General features: G+C 31.6%; 4 protein-coding genes and 1 non-coding gene across 7 annotated transcripts; 4 read left to right on the top strand and 1 right to left on the bottom strand.

Moving 5' to 3' along the window:
- Positions 1–1113: 1113 nt before the first annotated feature.
- Positions 1114–3684, top strand: LOC114379858 (rac-like GTP-binding protein RAC2). Of its 3 annotated transcripts, XM_028338641.1 has the most exons (8): positions 1114–1258; positions 1391–1588; positions 1690–1777; positions 1972–2081; positions 2242–2305; positions 2417–2481; positions 2598–2663; positions 3299–3684. In XM_028338641.1, the coding sequence occupies exons 2-8, from the start codon at positions 1490–1492 to the stop codon at positions 3395–3397; spliced, it is 591 nt and encodes a 196-aa protein (XP_028194442.1). In that variant the 5' UTR covers positions 1114–1258; positions 1391–1489; the 3' UTR covers positions 3398–3684. The 3 variants fall into 3 exon arrangements, with proteins under 3 accessions (XP_028194442.1, XP_028194441.1, XP_028194443.1); XM_028338640.1 differs by having other exon boundaries at positions 1248–1588; XM_028338642.1 differs by having other exon boundaries at positions 1248–1588; positions 2417–2485.
- A 5794-nt stretch (positions 3685–9478) lies between these two features.
- Positions 9479–9551, top strand: TRNAR-CCU. The gene has a single exon. It is a non-coding gene; the product is annotated as a tRNA-Arg (tRNA).
- A 2545-nt stretch (positions 9552–12096) lies between these two features.
- On the top strand, positions 12097–14339 carry LOC114379304 (ras-related protein RABA1f-like). The gene is made up of 2 exons (XM_028337943.1): positions 12097–12523; positions 13701–14339. Exons 1-2 carry the CDS (start codon positions 12312–12314, stop codon positions 14143–14145), a joined length of 657 nt encoding a protein of 218 aa, XP_028193744.1. The 5' UTR covers positions 12097–12311; the 3' UTR covers positions 14146–14339.
- A 1245-nt stretch (positions 14340–15584) lies between these two features.
- On the bottom strand, positions 15585–17838 carry LOC114379303 (leucine-rich repeat extensin-like protein 3). Its single transcript, XM_028337942.1, has 2 exons — positions 17128–17838; positions 15585–16085 (listed from the first exon to the last, which is right to left on the bottom strand). Coding segments are annotated over exons 1-2 (690 nt in total). The 5' UTR covers positions 17817–17838; the 3' UTR covers positions 15585–16084.
- Positions 17839–22542: 4704 nt separating this feature from the next.
- Positions 22543–23609, top strand: LOC114378013 (fasciclin-like arabinogalactan protein 13). Its single transcript, XM_028336519.1, has one exon. It carries the CDS (start codon positions 22617–22619, stop codon positions 23367–23369), a length of 753 nt encoding a protein of 250 aa, XP_028192320.1. The 5' UTR covers positions 22543–22616; the 3' UTR covers positions 23370–23609.
- Positions 23610–24655: the final 1046 nt, after the last annotated feature.

The raw sequence follows: 24655 nt of genomic DNA, 5'->3' as shown, positions 1-24655 counted from the left end.
CAGGGTTGAAATAAACTTTTTTCATACTAAATCATCATTTTAAAGCCTTTGTTATTGGAGCAGTTGTCTAGATTAAGGAAACTCTTCATTCACATGATGATGCGTTCAACATGTTAAAGCTAACTTTAAGTGAGCTGGTAAGGCGCGCATGGAAATGGAACAAAAGAAGAGCAAAAATCACAAACTCCAAAAGATAGGAGAAAGTGGAAAAGAAGCCAAACCAAGAGGGAGAAAAAAATTGGTAGAATAGAATGGTATAATAATATTTACATTTGGGTTGAACTAATGAAGTTTACAAATTAAAATTGACTAATGTATTCAACAGACACAGCTTTTAGTTGTTGGTGATTGGAATTGTTCTCTTTCTTCCCTATGAAGTGTGTGAACCATAACCCAGAATTCAAGTTTTATCTTTTTGAAAAATACGAAAAAAGAGAAAAAGAAAAAAAAAATCCTTGTTGCTTACAAATTAATGAAATCACAGTTGGTACTCAATAATATTGTACTGCGTTACATATTATTAATGCACATATAAAATGATTAAAAGTCAAAAAGCTTGCTTTACTGATGAAAATAAAAACACATTGGTGGGTCTTCTATAACACTAACCACCCAATAAAGATAGGGATAGATCCACCAAGGCCGAGAACAGAACGTTGATTCCTCATTTGAGCAGTGATATGGTGACTTGGAAAATCAATATTTTTTCCATGAACTATAGTGTCAAATTCATCCTCCCACTTCCACTTGGTCCAATATTTAGAGTCTGTGTCGTTGTACGGCATACTAGTGCAACTTGATACCATGCTTTTGGTTTGGTAATGTCCAAACTTCCAATTAATGATTAATGATTCTTATTGTAGCATTAGTTATTGGGTAGCCATTAGCCAACCAATGTTTATGTTCATTTATTTTACAATGTTTTAAATGTAAAATATTGATTAATTTTGTCGAAGAGTAACTCTATTAGAGATTTGTCTAACCACTTATAAGAGAATCTTTCTTTTCAATCATATTTTTTTTTTTCAAAATATGAGACTTTACTTAAAGTATCTAAGTCCAGCTCAACTCAGACTAAGGTAATGTTGCTAGGGAATGCTTATGTTCTAAATACTAATTATTCACTCACTCCCTTGTACAATACTTAACCAACTAACACCACTACAGCACCAAACGACTCCTTTGCTGCTCTGGCCTTCCCCTTAAAGAAACAGAAAGCCAAATGCAATAATGGTCAAGATAAAAGAGGCACACTAAAGTTGGTGCTGAGGGACTCTGGCTTATTAAATGCTGATCATCCCCTCCATTTCTTTTCAAAATTCAAATTGACCCTTCTGGCCTTCTCCTACTTCTTCTATCCATTGTTTCATTTTTATTTCCAAATTTTCAGGTGAAAGGAACATAGGAACTTGAGGTGATGAAAGCAACAGAATGTTAAAGGAAGCTTTGATGTGAGGTGAGGTGAGGAAATCAGAAGAGGAGTTTGAAAATGAGTACAGCAAGATTCATCAAGTGTGTTACTGTCGGAGATGGAGCCGTGGGAAAGACCTGTATGCTCATCTCTTACACCAGCAACACATTCCCCACGGTACGAAAACACATGATGTTATAGTTGTTTGAATGTGTTAAGTTTTAGTTTCTGTTTGGTCAACAAAAAATTCACTTGTTCTTGTTGGAAAAAAAAAAAAGGATTATGTTCCTACAGTTTTTGACAACTTCAGTGCAAATGTGGTGGTTGATGGAAGCACAGTTAATCTCGGATTATGGGACACTGCTGGTAAGTACTTTCTGTAGATGATAAAGAAAAGTTCTCAGCACTCGCTATTATATTATCAAGCAGTTGTATTATAACGTGCTTAGTATATTGTGGTGAAAAGAGGGCTTCTACACTAAAACTGGATATTCCTTAATTCTTGATATGGCTATTATTCTTCCGTCCTTTACTCATTTATTGTAGCTTCATAAATTCAGGACAGGAGGATTACAACAGGCTTAGGCCCTTGAGCTACAGAGGAGCAGATGTGTTTTTGCTTGCATTTTCCCTCCTCAGCAGAGCCAGCTATGAAAATATCTCTAAGAAGGTTCTTCTGCAAAGTCCCTTAATTCTCCCTCAATCACATGACACAATTACACCTACTAATATTACACAAACATTCAGAACATCTTATATCTGTCTGTGAACTGTGATATGGTTTATAATTCCAGCCAAGCATAACCTGACACTAGGCCCATTTTGTGCAGTGGATTCCTGAACTGAGACATTATGCCCCCACTGTGCCAATTGTACTTGTGGGAACCAAACTTGGTATCAGCTAATACTATAAAAATTACTTTACATTTTGGTATTACTTAAGCTACCTATAAATTCACCTGTAGTGCTACTTCATAGTTATGTGATGTTTATAATTGGCTGCAGATTTGAGGGAAGATAGGCAGTATTTGATTGATCATCCTGGAGCCACACCTATAACTACTGCTCAGGCAGGTCACTTTTATTCTATCTTCTTAACAAAAGACCATTTTCTTGATGGCGGCATAGAAATTTTTTGGTTTTGTTTTCAAATTATCAAATACACTTGAATTTTAATGTTGGGCAGGGAGAAGAGCTGAAGAAGGCAATTGGTGCTGCTGTGTACATAGAATGCAGCTCAAAGACTCAGCAGGTTCTTATTTTTCATTGCTTATAGCTAGACAAGGTTTTAGATACCATCAAAGCAAGTTGCACTAGAAGGGTCTTAATACAATATAAAATGATACCAAACATCTTCAGCTTTTGGAATAGTTGGTTTTAAGTATTACAAGGGAATTGTTATAGCAGGAGATGTGCCAATTATTGTTTAAATATTAACTGCATTAGATTTTACAAAACCGATATGCCCACAGCATTTTTTATGCAACTTTTAACAGATATTTGTACATGCTTAAACGGTAGAATAGCGGTTCATCAAATTTCCTTGATCATTTCACCTAACAAAGTATCAATCAAGAATAAAATATATACAGTTAAAACATCCTGTTTAACGCAAATTGTATAGTAACCATTGCACTTTAGTCATTTTGCTGCAGATGTCAGACCACTCTTGTAAATTATTTGTTTTAGTTTTTAACTTTTGCGTCTGAAGTATCTTTCTTGAAAGACATTGAATGTGGGACATAGCATCATTGTCGTCGTGAAATATATATATATATATTGTATAACCATATATAGAAGTTACTCTATCAACTTGTGCGACAAGCTTGAAAGTAAAGAAGGATTTTAGCCTAAGCCTAATTTTATGTCTATGCTGCAATGTTTCAGAATGTGAAGGCTGTGTTTGATGCTGCAATCAAGGTTGTTTTGCAGCCACCAAAGCCAAAGAAAAAAAGAAAGAAGAACAGGACATGCGTTTTCCTTTAATTGGTGTTCATGAATTTGATTTGCATCTTGTAACATTCGTAACCTTCTCCTAAGTTTTCCTTTCTTCTCTTTTTTCACTTTATTTGATTGCAAGAATCGCCCTTTTGAACATATGTATTCCAAACTCTACCCTCTTTCCGTTTTCTTATATTTTTTGTTGCTGGTGGATCTAAATGATGTTGCAACGTATCTACTGGATATATACAAGGAGAGGATGTACTCAATTAAACATAAATTTTGTGATACGAAAAGCATAATAGCATTAATCATCATTTTTCTGTTGTTCAGCATCTTTGTTTTTCTAAGCACTGTTCTATTCTCCAAGTTATGGTTAAACTTCCTATCATGATTTTTGTCTTTAGTCATTATTCAAATCCTTCACGAGGTGCAATAAGCATAGTTTTGTCATTTGTGTTTAACGGGGACCTAAAGGTGAAGTAGCTAGAATCATTATTGAAGTCTGAATTCACATTAAAAGCAATGACATGATGTCAAGCTATTGCTATGATCGGTTGCTTAAATCTTGTAGGATATTTTTATATATAGCTGCGAGACAGGTGATAGGGAAATTCTTGCGTGGTTCTTGGTCGTGAACTTTATCATTCGGTATTTGTTAGGATGCAACATTCTATACTACTCCTAACATCCTACAACTAAAAAAGATAAACATAAAATTAATATTCTTCCTTCATAATTCGTTACACAGCACATACCCTATATTAATTAGGAGTTTACAGGAAATATCAATCATACAAGGAAATAGCACCAAAAAGAAGTGGGAGGGGTCATGCTCCCCCCAAGATTTTTAAACTTTCATTATGTATGTTCCTCTCTTTTTTCTGTAAGTTATCTTTAACAATATTTTATCTAAAAGTTAAAATTCTCTTCATTTTTTACTTTCTTCTATTTAACAATTATATTTAGTTTATCATCTACTCTTTTGGCTTTGGTAAGATCACACGTTTTTTTTTTCATTGTTGTTGTTCTTTTGACTTTGTGCTATGACTTTTTTTTTACTATGCTTCTAAAATTTTTCATCCTGTATTTATTTATCTTACATGTTATTTTTTTAATTGGGTCTTATAAATAAGAATGCAAGGAAAAATAAAATACTTAAAATAACTTTGTACCTTTTATAAAATGATTAACTTATAGAAAAATTAACTTTGAACAAATAAAAAAAGGTTTCTTTTAGAAATATTTTATTAAATATATAGTTTCTATTTTTGTTAATGATACATCTATACTTAATTATTTTTTCTAAGCATTTATCATGTCTTATTCGTTTAACCAAGTATTTTCTAAGAATTTTTCTAAGAATTTTTCATGTGTTACTCAAGTATGTATTTTTGAAATATTTGAACAATGTGTTTTGAGTATAATGAAATTTTCTTTTCACTTAACTTAAATAAAAAAAATATTTTTTCTTTTGCTACTAGTCTTTGGACACTTATGTGTTTGTTGCATTTGTTGATTAGTATCTCTTATGCTCATATATTTCTTTTTGCTCATTAGAAAATATTGAAGATTGTTGTGCATAAGTATATTTTGTAATTAAGTCACATAGAAATTATCGAATTTTTCTTCTTTTATTGCTTCTTTTTGTGTGAACCATTAGGATTTTGGCATCCTTTGAGTTTTTATCCAATAGGTGCTTAAGCTAGTAAATTTATATTGTTTTTGTGGTGTATTTTTTGTAGAAACACAAAAGAAGGCATGTGAAAGAGCTGAAGGTCTGGAGACCTTACTCAATGTGTCACACTCGCTCAGCGGACAACTCTCGCTTAGCACAAAGAAGCCGCCTAGGGAAGTCAACTGTCACGTGAAGGCGTGCTTAGTGTATAACCACTTACTCCTCACTTAGTGTGCAGTCAGGCTTAGTGCGAGGTCACGAAAAAATAGAACTGAGCTGCGTTTTAAGTGAGAAAAAAGAGAGGAAAAAGGGATTCAACTTCCCACACTGAAGAAAGGCTAGGGCATGTCCAAGAAGAGGAGAATCATTCATTTTGGAGCTATCCTTCCACTTCCTCTCCATTATCTTCCATCACCTTCACCTCTTTTTGTAATTTTAAGTCTCTCAAGGCTAAACCACTCATTGTTTGGAGCTTAATAACCAAACATTCTTGATGTAATGATTTTTACCATCTATTTAATGTTATTTTAATTTCATTGTCTCTTTTCTGTGCTTATTTTCATGCTTGTGGCTTGATCATCCATATTCATGCTATGTTTTAAGGTTTAAGCATTGGAAAATATTTATCTCTTTAGAACTAAAATAGAGCATCTAAATAATTCATTTCTAGGGATAGAATGGTGTTATTTAGCCTGTTTTATGCATCTCTATTTATAATACAATTTAGCTAGTTTATCTCTTAAGATATCAGGGGAGAAATTAGGTAAATTAAGTTCTTTCGTGAGAGGAATCATGGTTAAAGTATACAAGTAGATGTAAGTGATAATTAAAATAATATTAAATAAAGAAAAATCATTAACATTACATAGAGAGTAATTTCGGTAGGCTAAGTCCCAACATATTTGTAATTCTGCATCAACCCTCACATCATCGCTTCGAGTGTTTGTTTTTCTTGCCGTTGCACATGCTAACTAATTAGTTTAATTTTATGTCAATTTACTTTTATTGTTACATGTCACAAATAGTTGAATTAATTCATTAATTGCTTGAAAATTGGATATATATGACTCTAAGTACAATCAAAGTTCTTGTGGATTCGAGACTTAGACTTCTGTTTTACTATACTACTTGAACGAATTGGTATATTTGTTAATGAGTTAACAAATATTAGCTACATATTAATTTTTTATAAATATCATGCATGTTAAATTTTAAATATTTTTTCAAGTCAAGATTTTTTTATATTGACCTTCCTTATATAAAATTACTAGCCCCATCCATGATCAAAAGGATAATATTTAAGTCTTTTAGTCTATTTGGGCCTCTCTAGGCCCATTCATATCACTATTCTTAAAAAACTTAAACAAAATTTCCTACCAAACACATCCTAAAAGTTGTTGGCAAGGATAGAAATTTAATTTTATAATAATAATCCAATATATTCTCTTAAAACTTTATCTAAAATCAGATGAGAATAAAAAGTCTAGTCCAGGTGATTGTTGAACAATCTGTATGAGTTGTGGTAAAAATAATCCAATATATTTTCTTAAAACTTTATCTAAAATCAGATGAGAATAAAAAGTCTAATCCAGGTGATTGTTGAACAATCTGTATGAGTTGTGGTAAAAATTTTGTACTTGAGTTCGACTATTACAGATAAAAAAAGATGACAAAAGTTAATAATCTTAAAAGTGTTTATTTTTCCTATTCTAAAATACAATTAAAATAAATAAATGTAAGAGAATTTTAAATAAAAATAATATATAGAAATTCTTTAGGAGTTGAAAATAAACAAGATAATAATAATAATAATAATTGAATAAATGCAATTTAAATTTTGAGTAAAATGAAAGAAGAAAATAATATATTTATGACAGTTTAATTTTTGCCTGCAGGACAAACTCACTATTTTTAGTGCAACCAATTTTTTTTTGCTGAATAAAAATTTAAACTTATGTCGTTCTTTGAAAAATAATTGTGAGTTAGTAACTTTTTTAAGGCAGTTAATCACTCTTATAATTATTAATTAAAAAAAGGTCTTCGAAAATAATTTTAATTATTTATGAAACAAATCGACTAGTCAACAATTGCATGAATCAAAATTTCCGTAAGTCTAGTTATTAGTAATTTATGCTGTCAAAAAAAGTTATTAGTAATTTATTGAATAATTGCATTAAAAAAGTAATTTATTGAATGATTAAGAGATTTATAATTGTAACAAATTAAAAGAGAGAATAAATCATTATTCATTACAATTCAAACAAAATGTATACTAGTCGGTCATTGTCCTTGATCATCATGTTACGTGAATTAAAATTTATTTTATTTTTTAAGAAAAATAATAAAATGAATAATCAAGAAAAGTAAGTCAATTTTAGCTACGGAAAGAATATTCCTTTTATATATAAAATTTCAAAAGACAAATAAAATTATTAAAGTACATAATTCAAATTTTCAATGATTAGTTATTCAATACCCAAATGTTTCAAAAAAAAAAGTTATTTAATGTCAAAATGATATTGAATATAACGCTATGTTATTCAGACGCCAAATTTGGTCATTTGAATATTTTTTATTTGCTTTTTCATAAAGTATTGATAAAATCAAACAAATTTGCTATCACATATAATTTATGTTGGCATTTGACTATTAAATAAACCCCCAAGATCTGCGTTGCAAAAAGATATCATACATCATTTAATTATCGTCATGATTCATCATTATTATGTGAGTTATTTAAAGGAAATGCTAACTTGAAGAAACAATTTTTACATTATTTATCGAAAAGTAAGCAGCATAAACAAGTAATTAATACTTATGAAATCAACATTAAATCACATCACCGAGCAACTAATCATAAGCATAATCAAATAAAATGTGTGCTCTGGATTGATCGGAGACTGCTTCAACCTAAGGGGCTACTATGACGTCGTAAGTATTAAAACTTAAGCTGTAATTTTGATTTTTTTTTATTTTATTAATTCATAATTTTGATTTCTCATTTTAAAATTGAGATATTTTATTATTTTATTTTAAAAAATTCATAATTTTGATGTTTATATTTTAGAAAATATTTAATTTTGATTTCTGTATTTTAAAAAATCTATAATTTAAATTTAATTTTACCTATGATTTATTTTTTATTTCTTATTTCATATTTAATTAAATTATTTCTTTAATAATACCGAATATGTTAGATTTAATGTTGAATTGAACCAAAAGAAAATAAATAAAATATAGACAAATATGAAGATTTGACCAAAAGTTTAATTTAAAAAAAATAGAGGAATAAATGTTTTTATTTTAAAATGAAAGGATTAAAATTATGTATTTTTTTAAATAAAAAAGATTAAATATCTTAATTTTAAAATAAAAAATCAAAATTACGAATAAAATAAAAATTCATAATTACATTTTAAGCATAAAACTTAAAACGTCTTTTACAAGTATATCGATCTCCCATCATGATTCTTATTGGCGTGAAGAAGCAATCTCGATCACCAATTTACTATTTGTTAATTTGAAACAGATCAAAAGGTAACAGAATAATATAAACAAAGGAACTTTAAATAATTAGGTTTAATATATTAGTAGGTCTTTAATCCATTTAATTTTTTTATTTTGGTATTTAAATTAATATATATATATATATATATATATAACTAAATTCTTAATCTTCCACCATTGTTTATAATTAAGTCCTTAAAATTAGTAAAATGTCACAATTTTTTTCATGGCAGTATAAATTAACTCCAAGGACCTAATTTCAAAAGTTGTAGAAGATCAAGGACTGAATTATAATTTTTTTAATTTAATAACTTAAATAAAAATTTTAAAAAAATTAAGGACCTCCTGATATATTAAATTAAATAATTAAACATTTATTTATCACCATTATTTATAGAGAATGAATCAAATTATACTCGTGTAACTTTGATAATTATTATATTATTTTTATAACTTGATATAGATTATGATTTTTATTGATCAAAATCGTTAAATTATATCTATATATTACTGAGATTATTTGTATCAAATTTTATCAAAATTGAATAAAAAATAATCAAATAATTCATATTTTATTATATTTGAAATGTTTATATCATGACAATTTTAATCTATGTTAATGAGATAGCAATGAATTTGGATTAATATAAAATTTTATATATAGAATCTATATGAAAAAAAATTTCAATCCAATGGTAAGTTTTAAAAATCTAATTGAAAATTAAAAAATAATATAATAAATGATGAAAGTAATTTCATTCCTCCTCTTATTGATAATATTATTATTTATAATCGTTCTTTTTCAGATTGATTCCTTGATTTACTTAGTTGCATTTTTTATTCTGTTAAAAAGTATAATAAGAAAAGAAAAAGTAAAATCATTCATCATATTTGTAGAATAAGTAATTACAAATATTATCTTACCAAAAGCTAACAAAGAGGCGCCTGTAGCTCAGTGGATAGAGCGTCTGTTTCCTAAGCAGAAAGTCGTAGGTTCGACCCCTACCTGGCGCGTTATTATTATTTTTTACATGTCACTATGATTTTAATTCTGTTTAGCTAATCAATTTGATAATAATATCGTTGTTGTTTGTGTAATGTGTATTCACATTCTACGGATAGACTTTGCAATTTGCATACATTACTTTCTTTGATGTAAGATTTTTTCATGTTAAACTCAACATAAAGGAGACAAACTCTATTAAAATGGAATGATAATGTACTGTCAACATCCAAAATTAAGGAATGATAATAGGTAGAATTCAAATACAATTCTACATTATTTGCTCTATACTTATATTTAAAAATAATACTCATATTCAATTTCATATCCATATGGATAATAATTTTTTTTACTCACTTAAATACATGTATACTCATACTTAGTGCCTTCAACCCACACTTAATTTATGTATAAGGTTAATAATAATATATTAATAAAAAATTAATTAAAATGATTACTACAATTATAGGTAAAAATTCATTCTTAAATAATCTAAATATAATGTTAAATGCATTCACACATAATATTAAAAACAAATAAACATAACATTGGTTCATTCAAACTTAAATCATAAATAATCCAGCATAATTATTATTAAAGTTAACATTTTAATCACTTAACAAAGATTTTAATTAATGATTTAAGATTTTTAGCTCTCTAATAATTATATTGTTAGATATTAAAGATTTAGAGTATTAGTCGTAAAAATATAATTATTTTTCCAGAAAATTATATATAAATAATATATATATATATATATATATATATTTAATTATACCTAATTCTAATATTGTGAATAATTATTTATTTTGCTTGTAGATATTTTTGTAAGTATTCATAGGGTTTGGATATATTTGGTCATCCTTATCCAAAATTATTTAATAATAAAAAAAAAACAAGTGATGTTGGATTAATAAGCAGATAGATTGCTCAGGTGTCATGTGCTAGCTCATTCTTTGGCTTAATTAATCGCAACCTTGCGATGGTGACGACCTTGGATTTCAACTTAATTGCAGCTTGTTTCGTGGCACATCAATGACTTAGCTGGGCTTTCTTTTTCGTCTTGAATGTGAAAACGGTGAATTTTGTGATGAATCAGCATATGATAGTAGTATTTGGTATTCAAACTAACTGTATGACCAAACCATAGAAGAATAGTATATTAGTATTTTTATACCAAATGTGGGTGAACTTTCTCTTTTTATCCAAATCGAAAATGAAAACAAAATGTTGCAGTAGTTTATTATGGCTGGTCCTGATATTAGAAGCGTTGGAGGGTAAGATTTGAGTTTAGTATTACAGTACTTTTTTCATATTTAATATATATTTTTAGATTTATATTGTGGATCTGTAAAAAGAAATTATATTGTGGACATAGTAATTTAGTGATTAGTCCAATAAATGAGTATCATGATATTTATATTTAAACTAATCATTTACACTTTATTAGTTAAACAAAAATGTTATTTATATCTTATACAAAAGGTGAAATATTTAACAAAATTTAAATTCAACAAAATATATTAATTAAAAATATAATATATGTATAGTACTTGTAATAAATCATATTTTAAATAAATTCATATCATGCATAACTAATGAAATAACTAGTTTATAAATTACTTTTTAAGAAAAACTCAATTAAACAATAAAATATAGTCATTATATATGAGAAAGAATCTATTTATTTATATATTTGTAAATATTACATTAAATGTTATCTAATTATATATATATATATATATATATATATATATATATATATATATATATATATATATATATATATATATGCATTTGATTTTCTTAAAATATGTTTTATAAAATCTTTTTTTTGACAAAAATGTTTTATAAAAACTAAATTAGGTAAAAAAAATATTGTGACATTCTATATTAGAAAAACCTATTTATTTTATATATTTATTATGTAAATATTTTCAAATTGAATTTAATTTATTTCCAATAAAGGAGTTTAGCTCATGTGATTGAATAGAGTCTATGAATTATTGTATGTACCTATTTAAGTAATGTTTTTTTATGAGACGGAATTAAAATAATTACTCTTTTTATATCTTACCAATACAATCATGTTATTGAACAAATTTCAAAACATAATCGCATCTTTTAAAACTCTCAATGATATATTAGCAAAATAACTATTTTTTAAAATTATAAAGACACACATACACATTTTTGTGTGAAATTGTAAGAAGAAAAATGTATTTTTAGTCTTTGTCTGTACTTATATAGTCAAACATAGTTAAGATTTTTGTTTTTTTATATTGATAAGTTTAGTCTATGTTTTTTTATATTGATAAGTTTGGAAATCAACCTCATTTGATAGTAAAAATATAGGGATATAAATCATGTTTGACAAAAATATATAAACTAAAAACATATTTTTATATGAATATATATATATATATATATATATATATATATATTAAAGTTTATTTTAAAATTGTCAAGTGAATGGCCTTATAGCATGGTTAAACAAAAATGAAAGGGTTAATATTACATTATTATATTGAAGAAAAATGTATGAGAGTAGGAGAAGAGTCATTTTGAATACTTCTCCCTCCAACAGGCAAAGCCTACCTTCCTTCCTCGTACACGCTACACATACACACGTTTCTCTTTATCCGTGTCTGCTTCAACCACAATGCTGAACAATTCGCACGATATAAACCCACCCTTTTCATCCCTTTCACCGTCTTTGGATCTAACAAACACCACCACCCATTGATCGGTTTTTGCTTCATCCAAACTCAATGGGTGCCGACGAAGACTACGATTACTTGTTCAAGCTGGTCCTCATCGGAGATTCGGGTGTTGGCAAGTCCAACCTCTTGTCCCGATTCACCCGAAACGAGTTCAGCTTGGAGACCAAATCCACCATCGGCGTCGAATTCGCCACGCGAAGCGTCCCCGTTGATAGCAAGCTCGTCAAGGCACAAATCTGGGACACTGCAGGCCAAGAAAGGTCACACTTTTTTTTTTCTTCCATTAATACCTTTTTCGATATGCATGTGATTCTGTGATCTTTTTGTTGGATGCTTTGATCTTTATGATAAGGTCACTGATCAATATATAGATTAGTATTTGGTTGCTGGTTAGGGAAGATTTTCAAGAAATGCAAAAAGTTGTAGTCTGTTCAATATGTCAGGATGTTTCTCTGATATGATCTGTTGTTCTACACCTATTCTTGGAAGCTTTCCTTGATTTGGATTTGGATTTGGATTTGGATCACATGTCTCATTTCTCTGTCTTTTCAATTGAAAAATAACACCTTCCCTAGAACTGGATTCGGTACAGTCAATTTTGCACAATCTCACATAATCAAGGCGTATAGTTGGATGAAGAGTAGACTGCTCACATTTCAAATGTGTTTTAAGTCTGATTTACCGAGATAAAATATGAGTAGTCTGATCTTCATTCAACAATTCCGGAATTATCAGATGTGTGAATAAGTGGAAAATTGACTGCAGAGAATCCGGAATGACAATGTTTTCTCAAGTCAAGGAAGAAAAGTGATTTGACTTCTACTTGTTATTAATCTTTGTAAATAAAACATCAATACAGCTATCAGAAAATGGCTGAAGACATGACATCTCAAGCTTTTGGCCCTTATTTGAAATGAAGTGAGGCAGAGCCCTCTGTCATTGACCAGTTACCCTAGAGCATGATTGTTCCAATTTGATAAAATACATAATTAAGTGGATTGCTTAGCTGTGTGGAGTGTAGAATGCTACTATCGTGAAGTGTGATTTAATTGGATGCTTTGGTTTATTTTCATGTGCCAAAAGAATGGTATAGTATAGAACTTGCAGGGACAAACACATTAGAGTGGGAGGGATGGGAGCAAAATCAAATGCAGGCTGTATAAAATATAGTACACAATAAAATAACAAAAATTCCTTTACAATTATCATATTCTCAACCATGCTGCTCTTCTAAAGTCTAGACTTATAAACATGCAATGTAGTATGTTTTTTCATCCAAATGGTACTTGCTTATCAAGACTACATAAATCATATATGATCATTCCTGAATCCTATATTTACAAGTCTCATATTTTTTAAAAAATTTCTGATTTCATTTTATGATAATTCATATATGCATAATGCATAGAAATTAAACTCTCTTTTTGTTTAGCACAGATATCGCGCTATTACAAGTGCATACTACCGAGGAGCCGTAGGTGCTTTGGTTGTGTACGATGTAACCCGACACGTGACATTCGAGAACGTGGAGAGATGGTTGAAGGAGCTTCGAGATCACACAGAAGCATACGTTGTGGTCATGCTGGTGGGAAACAAAGCAGACCTTCGACATTTGCGTGCAGTGTCCACAGAAGAAGCCACAGAATTTGCAGAGAAAGAGAGCATTTACTTCATGGAAACCTCTGCCCTTGAGTCCTTGAACGTTGACAATGCCTTCATAGAAGTGCTGACTCAGATATACAACGTTGTGAGTAGGAAGACTCTTGAGACTGTGGATGATGACCCTTCTACGAAAGCCTTGCCCAAAGGGGAGACCATAGTTATTGGAACCAAAGATGATGATGTCTCAGCTGTTAAAAAGAGTGGATGCTGTTCCACATAGTTTGTTTGAGAGAGATATACAAAAGAGTCTTTTGGTTATGCAGTGTAACAGGATGTTTTTGTGAACTCATTGTTTTATTTTGTTTAGTTCTTTTTTGGTTGGTGATGTATACGATTGATTGGCCTCAGCTGCCCTTTGTCGTGGACTTCTGGTCATAATACAGGTTTTTTTATTCAAATCCCTGCCTTGTTCTCTTCTTTTTATAATGGTTTGCACTATACCCATGACAAGTCAAATCTTGTTCATTTTCAATTATTATGTGACAAAAAAATAACGGTTATATTAATTAACAAACAAATTACAAGATAAAAATAAAAAATAAAGAGCAAATTACACTAGCTTTACTTGAAGATTTGTCAAATTCTTCCTGGCATTCTCTCTCTCACACACACCTTATAAAAAGGTTGGTGTAAATGTTAAAAGAGTAGGGTCATGACTCATGTGAAATCTCAAGAAAATTCAGAAACGGAGTGTAATTTGTTCAAAAATAAAAGATTTAATATTTTTATTTGTCCTTGAAAATATGGTAATTTTAATTTTAGATTTTTAATTTTTTGGTTAGTTTTGAAAGAAAAACTTTCCAGGAGGGGATAATATTTCATGGCCTGGTCCTGAATTAATCAGATGCTAATTTTAGATATCGGAGGTCTCTGGATGAAAATAACATAGCAATTCTTTGGACCCCATTTCTTTTTTGGAACTTAGTGTATATTTGATGATGCTCTACGTTACTCAAGAGGATAAGGTGCATCCATGATCCACGCACCTACGAGTAAAATTTACTTTTAAACAATTGTCATCTCCCATCCCAACCGCCACCAATGTGCTAGTATTTGAGGATAGGTTCATCTATTTCAACCTTTTACTCATCAGATAAAACTATATGCTAAACCTACTAACAGTTTGTACTGAAAAGAAAAACCTACTAACAGAGAGTAAATCAAAATTATTTAATGAGACTAACGTAATATTGCATTCCATAATAAGATAATATTAAGAGTGTGTGAAAAGTGTGTCTTATTCCTGGAGTTGGATAATCATCACGGAATACCTGGCGTCATGATTTTGTTTTAAAGTAAAAAAAAAAAGGTCATCAGGAATCTCAAACAGCACTTCATTGACAAAAATTAAAAATGGTTATGAAGATGGCAGACAATTGGACGGCTACGAAAAATGACAGCGACATCTGACAATGACCCACGTGATTTTACAATATAAAAATTGCTATGACATACTCAAGAAACAATCAACATCATAAAAATAATCGTAGGCATTATCTACATTGTTACTGTTTAATGTATTATTGGTCCCTTCTGATTATTGATCTCTTCAGAAATCTCTTGATGGAGTCTTATTCTGTTGTGAGGTACTACACTTTTCAGTTTTCACCGTATTCGACAACCTTGTGTGCTTGTGTGGACATTTGAATATGTAAAACATTTTTAGGAACTGAAAAGGCCAAGCCAGTGTGTAACTAATGAATGAACGGGTCTTGGCTGAATTAACAAACAAACTGCAACAAGTATAATAAGACAATAAAAACGATTGGATCTCCTCTCAAACTTATGCTCAAAGTACAGAGGGTATGTCTTTCAGAACAGTCAACAGAACAGTTTAGCTAGGAATTAAAAATATGTATATAGATTCTTCTACTCTCTATTGGCACGTGGTTGAAGAGGACCAAACACCAACAGAAGAACTTGGGTGTTAAAGCCTCCTATGAGCACAACAAATTTTGCTATAAATTGGGACGTTAGGTGGTGAAAATCTGCCACCTGGTCAGTTTTCATCTTCTGTGATTTCTTTTGCCATGTGAAAATTGATGTCAGTTCCAGAGGGACAAAGGATACATGCACTGAATTGGTATAGAGAACCCATCTCTGTAGCAAAATGTGTTTGTCTTCGTCCTCGGAAAAGAATTCAACTTCATAGCCACCATTCTGCACAAAGACAATTTTGTCAAAGCCATGCACATACTTAGTAAACACTGAAAAGCTCATTCCATGCATATATGTCGTCCCACAATGTCCATAGTTTTCCGTACTAGGAAGCCCTTTTACACATTTTGGATAAAAAAAACATCAAATGAAAAATTTAACATAGCATGATATTATGAATATATATTTAGAAGATAATCCAGCTACCTACTTCATACTTTCAAGTAAATTATAGATATGGAAAGTTTACCACTTACAAGTACAACAAGACAAGGGTCATTAACAAAATGCCTGGATAAGGATAACTATGCTTAAAATACACAGTGCCTCATCTTAATCAAGTACTCCACCCATGCACTTCTTTAGAAATAAGCCTAACTAAGGAAACAAAAGCAGGACCAAACAATAAAAAGTTATGCAACGTTCTACCATCCAGCCAAGTATTGTTGATGAATCAAAGGTAACACCATACACACCACTCATCCCTTATTTTTTATGGCTTTTGAGTGACACCCATAAATAAATCACCCAGTATGTTTCTTTCAGAAATTATCAATTTTTTGTTGAAAGAACAGTTGTAGTGGATCACAGTACAAATTTCGGCATGCCATGCATCCCCACAACTCTAGTGAACATCAACAAACCGAAGAACCATGAAAAACAACAACCTGGGCTCTTCTTCTAAAGCATGTTGATTACTCTCATCACCTCAAGACATATAACACAAGTTAGATCAGAGAACTTCAATAAAGGCCTAAGTTGATTTTAACTTATGCAAAAAGCTTAATTCATTTCAACCTCCCTAAGTACCTATTGAAAACTTTATCCAAACAGGACCTAAAGCATTTTCATTACTCTGAACCACATCCAAACTCTGAAAGGCCAATCAAAATTCTCATCAAATAAACAATCCAATCCAAATATCCAATCATAATCCACTTAACAGAGAGTTACATATGAATATTGCAAACAACCACGAAACGACAACCCACAACACAAAACCATTGTGATAAACGACACACAAGCTAATTAAAAAAGAACATACCATCCACTGGAACTGGGCCGAGTCCCGCGGCCCAAGACCCCCGCATCCGAGACGCCACCCGGCCCAACCCTTCTCATCCTGTCCGGGCCGCCACCCGACTTGGGCCGGCCGTTGGGCCGAAGTTCGGGCCCGGGCGGGGGAGCCTCCTCCCTGGGAACGAACCCGGGCCGAAGGTGTGGCGGTACGAACTTGTCCGTCTTGGGCGGCTGAGGAGAGAGCAAGGGCAAGTCCTTGTCGGGGCTGGAAACAACGGGGAGCGACAAGAGCGGTGAACCGGTTCCGGTTCGGCCCAGGGGTCGGAGCGAGATCGCGTCCGATCCTGGTTCGGACCGGGGGTGGTTGTGCTGGATCGGGGTCGGCGGTGGTGGTTGTTGCTGTTGCGGTTGCGGGGTGGAGGGCGTGATGGGTTTGGGAGTGGGTCGGGTTAGGACGAGGATGCGGCCATGGGGTTTGTTGGGGGCGGAGACGGCGGAATAGGAAGCGGAAGAAGAAGAGAGAGAAGGATTCTTGTTGTGTGGGTTGGTGGTGTTGGTTTTTTCGTAGATGTGGTTGAAGTTAATAGAGGCGTACTTGTTGTTTTTTGCCATCCACCACCTTTCCAGAAAGCACACCAACAGATCGAAAAATGGCTTCCGCCAGAGGAAAATGAAATCAACAATCAATTGTGTGTGGGAATTTGCGATTCTCATTTCCTACTCAAAAATAAAACAACAACTAGTTTGGGCCTTCGGATTTTAGTGGGCTTTCAATATTTAATGAAGGATAAGGCCCAATGTAAGCCCAATATCAAGATTACAGTTGGGAGTTACTATTGGCACTGCAACAATTTCTAATGGCACTACCCACGTGGGTTCCTTTTTGGAGTATCCCAAGATTGTCCTTTTGATAGAAACACAATGGAATCATATTTCTTATTGCTATATGGGGGTAAAAAAAAAAAAACACAACGGAAACATGATTCTGATCTCCAAATGTGCAACAAAATCGTCTTTTCGTTGTAATTTATTTTACCCCATACAGGCAACTAAATTGTGTTTCCATTGTTGAGTAGGAGTGAAAAAATAATAAAAATATGATTTCATTGCATAGTATACAATAGAATCATATTTCATTATTTTATAATTTTATTTTTCATCCATGTGTATAATGAAAACATGATTCTGTTATACACTATACTATAATGAAATTATATTTTAGTTGTTGACCTAGCATCCCTAACCATCCCAATCACCATCTAAACCCGTTGACAACAATGCAAATTCAACAAGAACAACAACACAAATTCAATAACAAAACCTACAATAAAAAGGGGGCGCAAGATCTTGACATGGCGAGGCAAGGGGTGTGTGGATCTCGGCATGGACGTTGACATTGGTGGATTGCGTGCGGTGGAAGAGGGTGGGGTCATGTGCAGTTGTGGTGGACAAGGTGGGGTCATCCGGTTTGAAGTGGCATAGGGGTGTAGTTTTTTGTGTTACTTGTACCTCATGCATGTGATAGGAGGCCACATAGCAACAATAATGGTACCAAAAACAAATTTGGATTTGGGCTAGGGTGGGGAGACCGTTTTGGATTTGAGGAGAAGAGAAGGGGGTGTAAGAATTTGATAAATGAGCAAAAGAAAATTTTCAGAAGGATTGGTAGCGCTAATAACAAATCTCGTAGTAGGAATAATTGTTCCCCTACAGTTATATGAGCATATTGTTTTTGGTTTTTGTGAAGCCAAGGCCCTGCTGGGGGTGTAGTTTATTGTTGTACTTGTACATCAAACATGTGATGGAAGGCCTAGAGTTTCTCCCAATTCTCTTTTGTACCTATTACATATCTTAAATTAAGTCTCAAGATTACATGTGTTTACTGATTTTTACTTTTTACAACTTAAACAATTATCTTTCAACCAATAATTTTAATTTGTGTTTGATTTAAAAGAAAAAAATATAGAGTAGATGGATATAGAAGAGAGATAATTTTAAAAAAGAGAAATAGAATAAAAATAAAGTGATGTGTTTTGTTGTTTAGTTTAAGAGAAATAGAGAAGAAATAATACTATAAAATTATTTAGTAGAGATAAAATAGGAAATTTAGTGCTTTGGGCCCATAACCTGTCTGTCACTGACTTATTTCTTCTTAAAATCATGCACACCATACCCTGTGATAACATATATCTGCATCATCTCCTTATTTCCGTCTATTGAACCGAACAAAGCCTAAAAGTTTTAATAAATGGGTTTTTTTTTTCTGATATAGGAAATGGATTTTGGTAAACCTAGATTACTCTTAGCTAGAAATCAATGACTACTCTCTTGAGATGTTGATGAAATTTATTTGAGGATTTAACATCTGCTGATCGATATTTTTTCTTATACACAGATATTTCCAAAATGTGTGAGATAACTTGACACTTCCTTTTTTCTTTCCTTCCAGTACCCAAAAACTTGACATTTCCAGTTTGCCTCAATGTGATGAATGAATCTATTAACTAACAAAAAGGAGGGGTGATAGAAGAACATCAGTTAGTAATCAAGCTGACAGCAGTAGAGGAATCAGGTTCCAGAATTATATTCTTAAATCCTCTTCTCCTAGTTAAGTCAACTCTAGGCAACAAGGCCCAAAGTTCAGCATTAGGAACAGTGCACCCTCCCAATTTAATAGCAAGAGTTGCTAAAAAATTCCTCACGTGGTATCTTAAGTCTTAACACCCCACCACAGCCAACTATCTTGTTATAAAAGTACATTATATGACCCACATAGAAGTTTAACCCTAATATTTATATAAGCACATGATGCTTAAGAAAGTTTATAATACAAATTAATTGACTTAAAATTTCAAAAAAAAAAACTCATCTTAATAGACACAATTCTGAATAAGAAAAGAAAAAAGTATAAACACCTCCCGATATGCTTCTTCATCAACAATAAGAATATAGCATTTGTAGACAATATTAATTATTTGAATTAACAGTTCTTGTGGTACTGAAATGTGAATTGATGTAGAATATTGACTGTGGGATACAAGAAAACAATGTTGAGTGGTGGACATGGCCGTATTAAATTGGCTGAAGTGACTCCATAGCTTAATCATATCGTATCACTGTATTTCTGACAATGATACTCAATGATATTGCAGAGCATACATAATAATGTCTTCAAATTGATTATTTATTTATTTAGTGCTTAATGTTAATTCCACATGTTATGTCTACATATGCCAGGCTGCCAACCACCATTTTACAACTGTTGCTTGTCCAAACTCAACTTGTACATCGATACGATGTATATTCTTCAACGGCCATCTTGCACATAATCATTTGATGAAGAATTATTTTCATCCTTCAGAAAATCAACAATTTTGATGAAACAATATACATATACAGGAATTAATTAACTTGTTCCTTCTTAAAAGCAAGAAAAACGTACAAGACATATAAGATGAGTTAGATAATTAAAAGAAAAGAAAAAAAAAAGATTACAAATTTGATCTTTGATCTTTTCTATTCACAAAACTAACGTTCCAACAACTCATATTTATCAATAAAAAAAGTATAAATAAAAAGTCTCATCTCACTTGTTTTTTTAATAAGAATATATTAATTTATTATAATTTGAGATTTATTAAAATACTCTAAAAATTATAAGTTATTGTTAGTGATTTTAATATATTTCTACTTTTTTAACAAGAATATTTTGACAAGTTAGAATTTGAACGTGTAAAAATACGCTTTAAGGTAAGCATTATTGTTGATTATCATACTCCTGAATTATAAAGATGCCACCATTTCTTAGGGTGATCTCAGAGAATAAATAACCAAAAATACCAATAACAATAATATGAGTTCAATTTTTCTCAATTGTTGGTATAATTTTTTTTTTTTACATTATTATATATCTAACACATTTTTTTATTTTTTATTTTTTATACTTCCTATTTCTCAATAGGTACATATATATCCACCTAATGAGTGTATGAATATCAATCAAAACTGCACACCAAAACAAAGGCAGGTGGGAACAAAGAAGATAAGTAACAATAGAAAGAAATTTGGGTTATTAGTGTAAATAGGACAGAACTTAGGATTAACTATATATCTTAAGGGTTTGTGGTGTTATATTGTTATTTAAATTAAAGTTTTACCTTAATAACATTTTGGGTGTCTGGTAAAAATACGTTTCTTTTTTATCGTTGGGACTTTTGAAATTTTTTTGGGAGTGTTACAACTTACAAATGTATTTAGAATATTTAAAAGATTCTTAAAAATATTATCTTAAATCTAGTTAAAACTTTTCGCTTTCATAGAAATCTTAGATGTCTACTTCCTCCATGAAAATGGTTTTAACTAAGCTTTAGAAAACATAGTTAAAATTTTCTACAAATGTATATTTCTTAAAAATCTAGACTAAGCTTGAAAATTTAACATTAACAATCTTAAAGGAGTCCCGTTACCAAATACTCTTTAATTTGCTGATCTTCATATACAGCTAAAATTATAGTTTTGATGGGAAAAAAGATACTACAATTACTTTGCAATTGTAATAATATTAGGTTTGACATGATCTCTGCTTGCATTTCATTTCCGCGACTTTATGCTTGCCCACGTTTTCCTATGGGTGAAACCAACGTTAAGATTCATTTCTTATCGAAAATTTTGATATGCATCGTTTCATTTTCATTCTTTATTCTATCTCTTTCATAACAAATAGAGACTATTCTTCTCTTCTCTCTCCTCCAGGTATATCTCTCCATGTCCTAATATAAATCAAAATTATTTATGGGTCTGCAAAAAAAATTAGATTATACTATTATCTAATAATGAATTGTCATATATGATCAAATTAAATTTATATTCTTGATTGAAAATATCACTAGCACCTAAAGTACTGCTGCATTAAGTTTTGTAATTGGAAATATTAGGTTTCTTAATGTAAAACTTGACAAGAACCGGATTCATTGTCATTCTTTAATACTATTCTTTCTCTTTCCTGGCAAGACGAGACGATTCTTCTCTTGTTGTCTCCTTCATACATCGCTCTCCATGTCCTACTACTCTCTTTAACTTTTTGTTCATTTTCTAGTTCATTATTTCTCAACTATTACAAGCGAATTTTATTTATTTATTTTTTATCAACAGTGGAACAAATCCAGACCTCTCCTCTTTTCTTTTCTCTTCATCCATAAGCCAATCTTATTATTTGTTTAAACCAAAAAAATAACTTTAAAATAAATATTTTTTATATAAGCACTTTTTTTTTAAAAAAAAAAATAAAGATAAATTTTTTTTTCTAAATAAAAACAATTTTAATAAATTAATTGACGCAATAACTTGTATGAGTACAAGCAAATTTTAAGCTACTAGCCAGCTCATGCCAACAAAGTCTCAACCTAACACTAGCACACCCCAACCAAATAAAAACCCCCCTTCCACTCTCCACACCACATCAACAACACACAATAATCTAAAACTAGTACTATATCGAATAATTCTCTAATTAACATGGCTTCCACATGTACACCCTCCACACTCATTCTCCTCACCCTCACCACATTCCTCATTGCCCAAGCCCAAGCCCAAGCCCCGGCACCGTCCCCGTCGGGCGCGGTGAACCTCACCGCGATCCTGGAAAAGGGTGGGCAATACACCACCCTAATGAAACTCCTGAAGGACACACAGCAGCTCACTCAAATCGAGTCCCAGCTCAAATCAAACTCACAAGGCTTCACGCTCTTCGCGCCGACCGACAACGCCTTCCAGAGCCTGAAACCCGGTGCCCTAAACAAGCTCAGCGACGACCAGAAGGTGAAGCTCATTCTCTTCCACGTCACTCCCAAATACTACACCATCTCCGATCTGTTAACCGTGAGCAACCCCGTGAGGACGCAGGCCACGGAGAAAGAAGGGACCTGGGGGCTGAACTTCACCGGCCAAGGCGGTAACCAGGTGAACATCTCCACAGGGGTGGTGCAGACGCAGCTCAACAACCCACTGAGGGAGAAGTTTCCTCTGGCTGTGTACCAGGTTGACAAGGTTCTGTTGCCGTTGGAACTCTTCGGAACCACCAAGACTCGTGCTTCTTCTGCGGCTCCTTCTCCTAAGGGTTCTAAGAGCACTCCTGAGATTCCCAGCGTTGGTAAGGCTGGTTCTGCTCCTTCGGATTCTCCTAAGGATACTAATGCTGCCAATGGGATGAATGTGGGTTTCGGACTTGTTCTTGGACTTGGCTTCATTTGCATGGGAGCTCTCTCTTGATCACCAGAAAATACTTCATTGTCAATGTGTCGTCTTATCTTTTTTCTTTTACTCTGACTTCTTCATTTCCTAATCTTTCTTTTCTTCTACGGGCAAAAGGAACTGTGTTGGGTTTTATTGAGCCTCATTCTTTCTATTTAATGCCCTCTTTTTTATGTATTTAATTTAATCCTTGTCTTGTATTTACTATTTAATTTGGATCACATGATTTTGTTTATGAGGAAAACGAACACCTAGCTACTTTAGCTTTTCTTTTTTCTTTTATTTCTCATCCTAATAAAACATAAATAAATGGATGCTCAACCATTGTGTCATGTATGTCATTCTTCATTTCTTTGCTTTTTTACTTTTTAACTTTAAGGAATGGTCTCTTTTGAATACGAATATAATAATTAGTGTTTTCTAATATATATTAATTAAATGAGATTTTTGGAAAGTAATTAACATTTAGAAAGAAATAAGGTAGATGGCATGGCATAAAATTGGATGAGTACGGACTTAAATACAACTTCGGTAACAATGTATGGTTAGTTACATATGGGAGGTTTAGGAATGAGATAAGATACAAGGACTATAATCTCAAACACCCAACACAAATGATAAGGTTGTTACAGCATTGAATAAATATTGTTAATTATCACCAGTATCTTTTGTTGCCGGTAGTTAGGGTTTTAACTCACGCAAAATGTTTATTAAATAGCCTTTGAGTTGTAAATATTTTGAGAGAGAAAGGAATAGATGAAAGATAAATAATTAATTTAATTGATAATACAGTGTAATAATAACAGAAAAATAAAAAAACTAAGATGGAGTGTTTGAAATTTTTTATTGTAAAAATATAAGCATTGTTTAGTCACTTACTTAGCTTGTACCTTCTTAACTCATCATTTTCTTAATCAGCATTTTGAAAACACTTACAAATATTTTTAGTCAAGATGGTGGAAGGTAAAATTAACATCAAACGGTAATTTACACAACCCACCTCAATAGTCCAGATGCGATGTCCTTATTAGAGAAGGATGGGACCAAAATCCAATTTTATATATGGTTGAAAAATGCACTTTTTTTCAGAGTTGTTTTACCCACCCATCCATGACATTATTTTTAAAAAATAAAATAAAATACGAATCTTGTTCAACTGAGAGAATAGAAAACTCTGATCTCTTAGCTATAAGACGAAGTACTGTGAAAAGGAAGGAACATAATACCAGAGTACCAGCTATTGGATTACCAAGTTTACCACAAAAAACATAATACTAAATTGACAAACACTTACTAGTGCTTAT

Source organism: Glycine soja, chromosome 12, assembly GCF_004193775.1.
Source record: "Glycine soja cultivar W05 chromosome 12, ASM419377v2, whole genome shotgun sequence".
NCBI classification, from domain to species: Eukaryota; Viridiplantae; Streptophyta; class Magnoliopsida; order Fabales; family Fabaceae; genus Glycine; species Glycine soja.
This window is presented reverse-complemented; position numbering and strand designations above follow the sequence as displayed.

Excerpts from the sequence above, each read along its gene's own strand:
- LOC114379303 (XM_028337942.1), bottom strand. The coding sequence starts at position 17,816 with ATGAGAATCGCAAATTCCCACACACAATTGATTGTTGATTTCATTTTC.
- LOC114378013 (XM_028336519.1), top strand. The coding sequence starts at position 22,617 with ATGGCTTCCACATGTACACCCTCCACACTCATTCTCCTCACCCTCACC.
- LOC114379858 (XM_028338641.1), top strand. The coding sequence starts at position 1,490 with ATGAGTACAGCAAGATTCATCAAGTGTGTTACTGTCGGAGATGGAGCC. Across the intron at positions 2,306-2,416 it reads ACTTGTGGGAACCAAACTTG|ATTTGAGGGAAGATAGGCAG; the intron begins GTATCAGCTAAT and ends AATTGGCTGCAG. Across the intron at positions 2,482-2,597 it reads CACCTATAACTACTGCTCAG|GGAGAAGAGCTGAAGAAGGC; the intron begins GCAGGTCACTTT and ends AATGTTGGGCAG.
- LOC114379304 (XM_028337943.1), top strand. The coding sequence starts at position 12,312 with ATGGGTGCCGACGAAGACTACGATTACTTGTTCAAGCTGGTCCTCATC. Across the intron at positions 12,524-13,700 it reads GACACTGCAGGCCAAGAAAG|ATATCGCGCTATTACAAGTG; the intron begins GTCACACTTTTT and ends TGTTTAGCACAG.